This window comes from Trachymyrmex septentrionalis, unplaced genomic scaffold (genome assembly GCF_001594115.1).
Source record: "Trachymyrmex septentrionalis isolate Tsep2-gDNA-1 unplaced genomic scaffold, Tsep1.0 scaffold86, whole genome shotgun sequence".
Taxonomy (NCBI): Eukaryota; Metazoa; Arthropoda; class Insecta; order Hymenoptera; family Formicidae; genus Trachymyrmex; species Trachymyrmex septentrionalis.
The window spans coordinates 1156524-1165192 of record NW_017306049.1 but is presented as its reverse complement, the minus strand read 5'-3'; the positions used below and the strand labels follow the sequence as shown (position 1 = coordinate 1165192).

Sequence of the window (8669 nt, the reverse complement as noted above, 5' to 3'; positions counted from 1 at the left end):
GTACCTTTCGACCTCCCCGACCATCGATTGAAACGCCCCAGGTCTGTAAAGACTTCGGACGTTCCACGTACCCACTTTGAAGTCTCTCCCGCGTTTTGACTTTATACGACATGAGTTCCCCGAGGTAGTCCCCACCCGGAGATCCGAACGGGGGACTAGTTTACCTATATATATATATGTATAAAATACAAAAATTAAAAAATGTATCAATGGTTTACGAACGTGTATAAAAAATAATTTTATTAAAAAACAGCATTTTTTATCTGTCCTCTAATAGAGATGTATGGAAAAATATATTATAAGATAATTGCAAAAATCGTAACTTTTTTGTATAAGTTCTTTAAATATTTAAGATGTATTATATAAAGTTTTATTGATGCAATAGAAGAAAAGTAATATTATATTTTTAGTTAAAATGCATTGTTACGTCCAGCGGACTCGCACGACTCTTTTCTTTCGTAAAGATCTGGAATTCGTCGACACACTAAAATTTTATCTTCTTTCCTCTTTATTTCCTACACTAAAAACTAAAACAAGGACTCCGTTATCTCCTCGTGAATGTCGCTCCGAAATAAACTAAATCAATAATAAATACATATGGAAAGCGTAAGACCGGCGCCAAGATTAACGGTCAAGTTGCGGACGATTCTCGCGAATCCGTAATTACAAAATCTATGAAATGACACACGACATTCAGGGATAGATTCTGGGTGGTCTCGTGGCGACAATGCATGCGCGCCTTCTTGACCTACGAGACGTGCGTTTTCCCATAATCTTAAGATCATAAAATTTTGGAAGACTTTCCCATACTACAGATTCCTGTCAACATCCTTTCCTCCCCCAAAATCTTGACCAATCCAAGAGCAAAGGAAAATCCTACTACCAGCTAACAAAACCTATTCCACCAGTCCGAATTTGAGTAATCTGGGGCGATTAGTATAAAAATCGCGGTTCCGCAGCCCTCGTCGCAGATTTTCCTCCAAGTTTTCTCAAGCTACACTTATTGCGCAGATTTTTCTCCAAGTTTTCTCAAGCTACACTTGTCGCGCGATTTTCCTCTAAGTTTAGAGAAGTTGTCGCGATATTCAAAAAGTTCCACCCGATTTTCAAAGCCCTTTTTCTCCAGTAGAGTCAGTGTTAAAGAAACATCACCAGCCTTGCACATCCTGGCCAGAGGACCTCCAACGATAAGCATCTCAGTAGTAAGTCAGTATATCTCTATTCTCTGGCTCCCTCCTCGCTTTATCTTTTGGTAATTTATTTCAATATTTCATTTTATCTTTTTTTATTATTCATTTGTTTTATTTTATTTTATTCTTTTCTTTCTTTCTTTCTCCCTTTTAACCTCCTATGTACAAGAAAATAAAAATATTGCAGTCCGTTCACGTTATAATTTCAATCTGTCGCCGTCGCCCCACGATAATTGTTCGCCCCCTGTCGACCGGTCGTTCGTGTCCGCTAACACTATCATCATCCGAGGAAAATTAAGCCAAACCCTCTCAAATCCACTCACTAAAACCTGCTTCTCTTTTTATCTCTCGCTATTCTCTCCGTAACTCCTCCCTTCCATTCTGCCACGATATTTTTCATACACACACGCACTTACACATGTATAAATCATAATTATCAAAATTGTATTATTCTTATTATATTTATTTTCTTTTATTTTTATTCAAAATGAATGATCAATATTGTCTTTTATTATATTATACTATTATTAAATTAACTCCCTAGCAGTCTTTTTTCTAATATAATCTCTCCTCGTATTCTTAAGTTTTTCCGCGATTGCACTTCGCCCTCTCCCCGGTCACTTGGATTAAGTTCCATGACCGAAAGTCAGGGCATACGGCCGTACTGGCGCAGCTGGCGTTAAAGTGAGCCCTCTCGGCGCACTGACCCAGTTTGGGCCCTTTAAAAGTACGTTCGACTCGTGTCCGTTTAGCGGAGCACGAACAGAGGTTTCCATTTCGTCCTCCGGTCGACCCCCGGTTCATTAGAAGCCTCAGGATGAAGCGCCTCTCGATTTGCGTCGATCCTTCCCCACGGCTCCCTTGCGGTCCAGAGTCTGGACACGATCAAATTGGTCTAATTCGGTTCCTTGTTACGTTCACCCCCTCCGCATGCGCGCGGAGCTTGGACGTAACAGCATATATCTTCTATTTTTTTTTTAATTGACATTTATATCACTCAATACAGCAACGTTTCAGCTTTAGATGCAGAAATTGCATGGTTATATTGTTCTGTAAATAAACAAAATATTTCGGATTGAAACTATTGACACTGTTTAAATTTTTGTGTATAAAAATTTATAATTACAAGCATACATATAATTAACCTTGGCTCATCAGCTCTTCTTTTAATTTATGTTATTGACAAAATATACTGTTTCCTTATTTTATTGAAAATAAAAATTCCTAATTCTTGCGTCGCAATGAAACTTATATTTGCATTTTTTTAAATACTTAAAGTACTTATACAAAAAAAGTTTAGATTAATTTTGTTATTATAAGCTTTTCAAATTTTAGTATTTAATAAGGAAATAATAACAAATAAAATTAATACTATAAAATTAAACTATAAAAATGTGTTTAATAAAAATAAAATGTTTGAAATACAATTCATATGTATATAGCTTATTTAAAATATAAATATTAATACATTTGTAAAAATATAATATAACCTTAATGTTAATTCTTTTAAGAAAATAAAATAAACATTACGCGCATGTAAGATTGCAGAGATGAATATTTCTGAAGCATAATTTGTGAATGGAGCACAATTGTATGAATCTAATATCGACTCTCACCCCTCCTCCCCCTGCTTCAGGAGTGCACGACTCTCACCTCCGACCTCACCCCTCCTTCCTGCTGCTTCAGGAGCGCACGACTCTAGGTCGGAGGTGAAAGTTATGCACTCCTAAAGCAGGGGCGAGGAGGGGTGAGAGTCGGTGGTGAGAGTCGTGCGCTCCTGAAGCAGGGGGGAGGAGGGGGGGGTGAAAGTTGCTATGCGTAGAAAGTCCTTACGTAAGCAAGGAAGGATATAAAAGCTTTTAATATTGTATAAAACAAAAATAAATCGTTATTTTTTTATACTTTTTTTGTTGAGAACTTTTTAACGAAGGATGAGCAAAGGCTAAAACCTGTTGGAGGTTACTCAGGGTCATGACCTTGATAACATATGTCAAGGTCAAGGTTATCGGAGCTGCTTCCGTTATTATTAATATTACTAAAAAGTGGACATATTACCTTCAGAAAAGTGGACGTATTACCGTCCGAGCGATGTAGTTTACATCCACTTTGTCAGGGGGTAGTAGTGCGCGGCAGCATTTTGCGGTTACAGGTTTTGGGCTGGCATGTCCTCTCTCAGGTTTCTCTCTGCTTCCACCAGTTTTACTTTTCACTATGGTGCGGTTTAGTGTAGGAACAGAAAAACAGACCAATAGACTGTATAGTCTATAGATTGGTATAGACAAGTGTGGTATGTTACGTATGTACATATATATAATGTGTACTAGATAAGTTAGATAAACTATTAAATTACAATTAATACGTGGAAGAAATGTATATTTTAAATTATGATTTCAATGGAGATTAGGAATACACTTGCGTTATCCGCATCAATTTGTACTGTTTTACAGTTTCTGGCTGGCGTGTAAGTAATTTAAATAACGTTGATAGTTTACTAAACATTGAGATTTACTTTTTTTTAAATTTATTACTATAATTTATATTTTTTGTTTAAAAATGCGTTTAATGCTTTGTATTATTTATCAATCTATGATTAAATATTTTATATTTCTATGTTTCGAATTATGAACTATTCATACATCTTCATATCTTTTATTTCATATAATTTTATTTACCGAATTAAATATTTTATTTAGTTTTTATTTAATATAATTGACATAGTTGCATATTTTGTTAGACTCTTAATCCATAATGATTTTCTGATTCTTTTCTGTATATGAGGGTGTTCATATCTCAGAACACAAACAATTCAAAATACAAGTGAGGAAAAAGATAATGTTTTATATCTTAAAGTTGCATTCCAAACTATGAAAGAAAAAAAAATTATTATTAGTAGTCCAAAAAGCATTAGGTTATTCAGAAACTTGAAAATGATGTTTTTTTAGTATATATGGGTATAAATCGAAATATCCTCCATATAAAACTTAACAGTGACAATACGATCACAAGGAAATTGTGACCTCACTTATGTAATTATTAAAAGGTTACAGTATAAAATTTATCAGTAACATCACATTATTACCTTAATACCCAGATAGCCAAATCTATAGAAAGTAGATTTTTTTAAATGTCTGCTGCACACTATGCCAACAAATATCAATAAAATTGTTATAGAATTAGATATACAAATATCAATAAAATTGTTACAGAATTAGATAATACTTTTGACATACTGCTAGAAGAAACATAACAGAATCTGTCAGCATCAGATAATGTCAGTAGGATCTGCTCAGTTTCTGCCAACAATTTGTCTTCACATTATGTCGACAGGCGATGTTAACAGAGCTTGTGTAAAACACAAGCCTAATGCAGACGCAGTTGATGGCAGACTGCTGTCATTTTCTGCTCGAACCTGCTGACAGTCTGTTAGAATACTGCAGACATTTTGCCATCTGGGTATATGTGTTATAATAGTCAAAATAAAGAAGACATCAATCCAATCTGATTATTGATTGTTTACTAAATAACTCTGCCGCTTATCATTGTTGACTCTCATTAGGTTACTATATTTATTCTTTTATATTATTTAAAATTCGAGAGTTCTAATATAATTATTGTTATTATAATAGTATTATAGAAAGATATAATTTTTATCAAAACTTTATCATCACATCATAGCGATGTCACATCTGTGACAAAGCAGATATTTGCATGTCACCATGCTTTTGTGATATTTTTTGCTGTGGGAGATAACTTAAATATATGTATATTGCCTTTACATTTTAAAATAATGTATTATTGGTATCATGTCACAAAAACTTACTAATTAAAAGAAATTTTTTTGGACACTACTTAACATATAATGATATTTATAACATTTAAATAACGCTAGTTTAACATTTCAGCACAAATTTTTTTTAATAGCTAATGAAATCTTTGCATATAAACGAAAATTAGTTAAAAATAAAAAAATAAAAATTTCTCAACTATAGAAAAAGCATTTATTTTACAGATGATTGGGTCATTTGTGACCAACGTGAACTTCTGAAGCACTCTCATTAAAGAATGTGCATGAAATGATGTCGACAATGCTTTATCTCCTAATATCAAACTTTTTTAAGGGAAAATATAGAGACCATTAAATTTTTAGCGAGCTGCTCTTAAAGAAACACAAGACACAAATAACCCAATTATATTAATAATACTTTTAGATCTTGCAAGATATTTCATTACCATACAATATAATTAAACTGTTCGATTTGAATATCAGACAAATAAAATAAAATGAATAAATTTTACAGATTAGTGTGTAAAAAATATATTAGAAATGGTTCAACTGGAGATAGCTCGGGATTGGCATTTGTGACATGTTTTATGTCGTATGTATCATATAATTAAGCAATATTTACCAATATTAGTATAAATGGTTGATTTAGAATTATATTTTTATCATTACAGTTGTAGTTTGTGGCTAAGATATGGAATACTTACTGGAGATTTGTTTATTATATTTGTAAATATATTTGGGACAATATTACAAATATGTTATATATTAATTTATATCTTATATAACGTAAAAAGATCAACTACTATTAAGCAGTTTACATTAGCGATTTGTTTGATTTCGCTTGTATATCTGTACAGTATTTTCCAAAAAAACAGAATTTTGGCTGAGAAACACATAGGATTTCTTAGTTGCAGCTTGACCATATTATTCTTTGCGTCACCATTAATAACACTTGTAAGTATAAAATAACATTTTTTTATTTGTATTCACAAAATAATAAATCTCATCTAGTAAAATTATTGATAGAAAATATGTATATTTTTTTAAATATTATATTAAGGAGGAAGGTTAATAAAGTCGTTTTTGTGAACTCTATAAAGCTAGCAGGATCAAACCAGCAGAATCAAGTCGAACCTACCGGAATTTTTAATTATTTTGTACTAAATTGTACTATTAATGAAAATTTTGTACTGTGTGCCATTTCGAAAAAAAATGGCCTTGCTGGCTTAATATTAAGCTGGCAGGATCAATTCAAAATAAAAGAAAAATAATATTATAAATCAATAGGATTGAATTTGTACTAATTTGTACTGTCAAATTGTTCTGTACAATTCTATATTATGTCTTTCCTAAGGAAACAGTGGCGCTGCTAGCTTATGTAATATTTAAAGTGCTACAGGACCATAAAAAAATAATACAAGAACAAAAATGAACAAGACTGAATTTATATTAATTTATACCATTGAAAGTAAGTTAATATTTTATATTCTTTTTTCTGCTTAAAATGACTTTATTAGTATATACTTTTAATCTACAAGCTAGTGACCTCAATAACAAAACCTATGTGCTTGACACTCAACTTTAAGAAACAAAATTTTTTTCGATGAGCATTAAATTGAGCTAAATTTGTAATATTTTCTTTTCGTTTATACCTTAAGGAGTTCAAAAATATAAAGAAAAAAAATCCTAGCATCCTACTTTAAAATATTTTAAACCTGCAAGGTGCTGTTTCGGAATCGTTTGTACTCATTCCAATCCGAAATAGCACTGAAATTTCAAACTTATTGCGGATTAAAAATATCTTCAGAAATAACGAAATTAGCTTTACCTCTATTTTGAAATTTCAGTATAATTACTAATTATTAATTACCTCCTTAAAGATATAAACGAAATGAAAAAACGGTATAAACAGATACAAGTGATGCTGAATTGGTGATGCTTTCTTGGAAACAGTAATGTCTCAAAAAAAAGGCGATAATATGTTTTCAAAATTTGATTTTGAACACTGATCTAAAAACGAAAGAAAGATGAGACAAATAAATACAAAAACAAAGACAAACCAAACTAATTTATTGCATGTTAAAAATTTTTTTAAGTTGAATTAATTCACATCGGTTCTATTGTTGAAATTACTAACATATAAATTGTCAGTATATACTAATAAAATCGTTTTAAGGAAAAAAATATTAACTTACTTTCAATACAAATTAGTACAAATTCAGTCTTGTTCCTTTTTGCTCTTGTATTGTTTTCTTTTATGGTCCTGTACAGGTATTTTTATGTCTCCTACAGACTTACATCATACATTTTTTTTTATTGTATGATCATTAGGAATGTTAAAAATTATTATATGAGAAAAAATTGATCCATAAAGCTCTAATTATTAATTATATATATCACTATTCATAGTCAGATCTTATATTCAAGACCTTTCTTAAGTGCAGTATTGAGAAGTCACTAAACAATCAGAGGGCCGTATTAGCGTCTTAAGACATTACTTAGGCAGTCTTGAAATAAGAACGGATTACGATATCGCCCTGTGATACCTAAACCCTTTTCATGACTAATAAGTGAATTAATAAAATATTTTTATTTATTATCCTGCTCTGCTATCATATTAACGCCATTTTAGATTATCATCCCCTAAAATGAATACAGCTCATTGTGAAAAAATAAATTTTTTTATTACACTTGACATACGGAGGGTACTCTTATGCAATGATGTGATTTTCAGTTGCAAAAAAATTTAAAAACACAAAAACCAAAAACAAAAAAATAAAATAAAATGTACAATAAATCAAAAATATTTTATTAATTCATTTATTATGAAAAGGACTTGCATATCATAGTACTATATCTAGATTAATAATTAATTAAAGCTTTATGGATCGAATTTTTGTCTCATATAATGAATATTTTTCACATTCCTAGTAATCGTACAATACAAAAAAATTGTCTAATAAAAATCCATAGAAGCACAAAAACGGTCTTATTCTCCTTTTTTACAATGTAACTGTATGTATTGATAATAAATAATTACAAATTTGTTATAGGCACATGTGATTAGAATGAAAAGCACAGACAGTTTACCATTTCCAGTCATAATGTCCTCTATGGTAGTCTCTTGCCAATGGTTTGCGTATGGATGTCTGCTCAGTGATCAATTTATACAAATACCAAATTTTATGGGTTGTATTTTATCAGCTTTTCAACTTTCTTTGTTTTTGATTTACCCAAGTAAACGAACAGATCAAGCTTACTTCATATGAAAACATTAATTATATCTTTTCTTCTGTAATTAGATTGATTAGGGTTGTATAAGAAATACTGCATATATTATAAGTAAATCAATAATTTTTTAGAAGTATACGTTTATTTTATCTTAAGTTTTATCTTAATATAGGATATTCAGCAACAGGTGAGAGAAAATTTAAAGAGTAGTTTTAAAATAAAATAGAAATTAAGAATAAGAATGAAAAAATTACGAATAAAGTTTAAATTATAGATTTTTAAAATTTACATAAAAAGTAAATTACTAAAAGTACATGAATATTTAGACATTTATAATTAAACGAAGCATCTATCATCGCAATTTTATTTTTCTTGTTTTTATCTTAAATCACCGTTTTCTATTGAATAACTGTATATATTTCATCTAGAATCACTTTTTAAATTTTTTCTTATCTGTTTGTTGT

The 8669-nt window shown here is 30.6% G+C and overlaps 1 protein-coding gene across 1 annotated transcript; it reads left to right on the top strand.

Annotated features, from left to right (window-relative positions):
- Positions 1-3516: 3516 nt before the first annotated feature.
- On the top strand, positions 3517-8279 carry LOC108755195 (sugar transporter SWEET1). The gene is made up of 4 exons (XM_018498076.1): positions 3517-3651; positions 5489-5566; positions 5646-5928; positions 8028-8279. The coding sequence occupies exons 1-4, from the start codon at positions 3575-3577 to the stop codon at positions 8241-8243; spliced, it is 654 nt and encodes a 217-aa protein (XP_018353578.1). The 5' UTR covers positions 3517-3574; the 3' UTR covers positions 8244-8279.
- Positions 8280-8669: the final 390 nt, after the last annotated feature.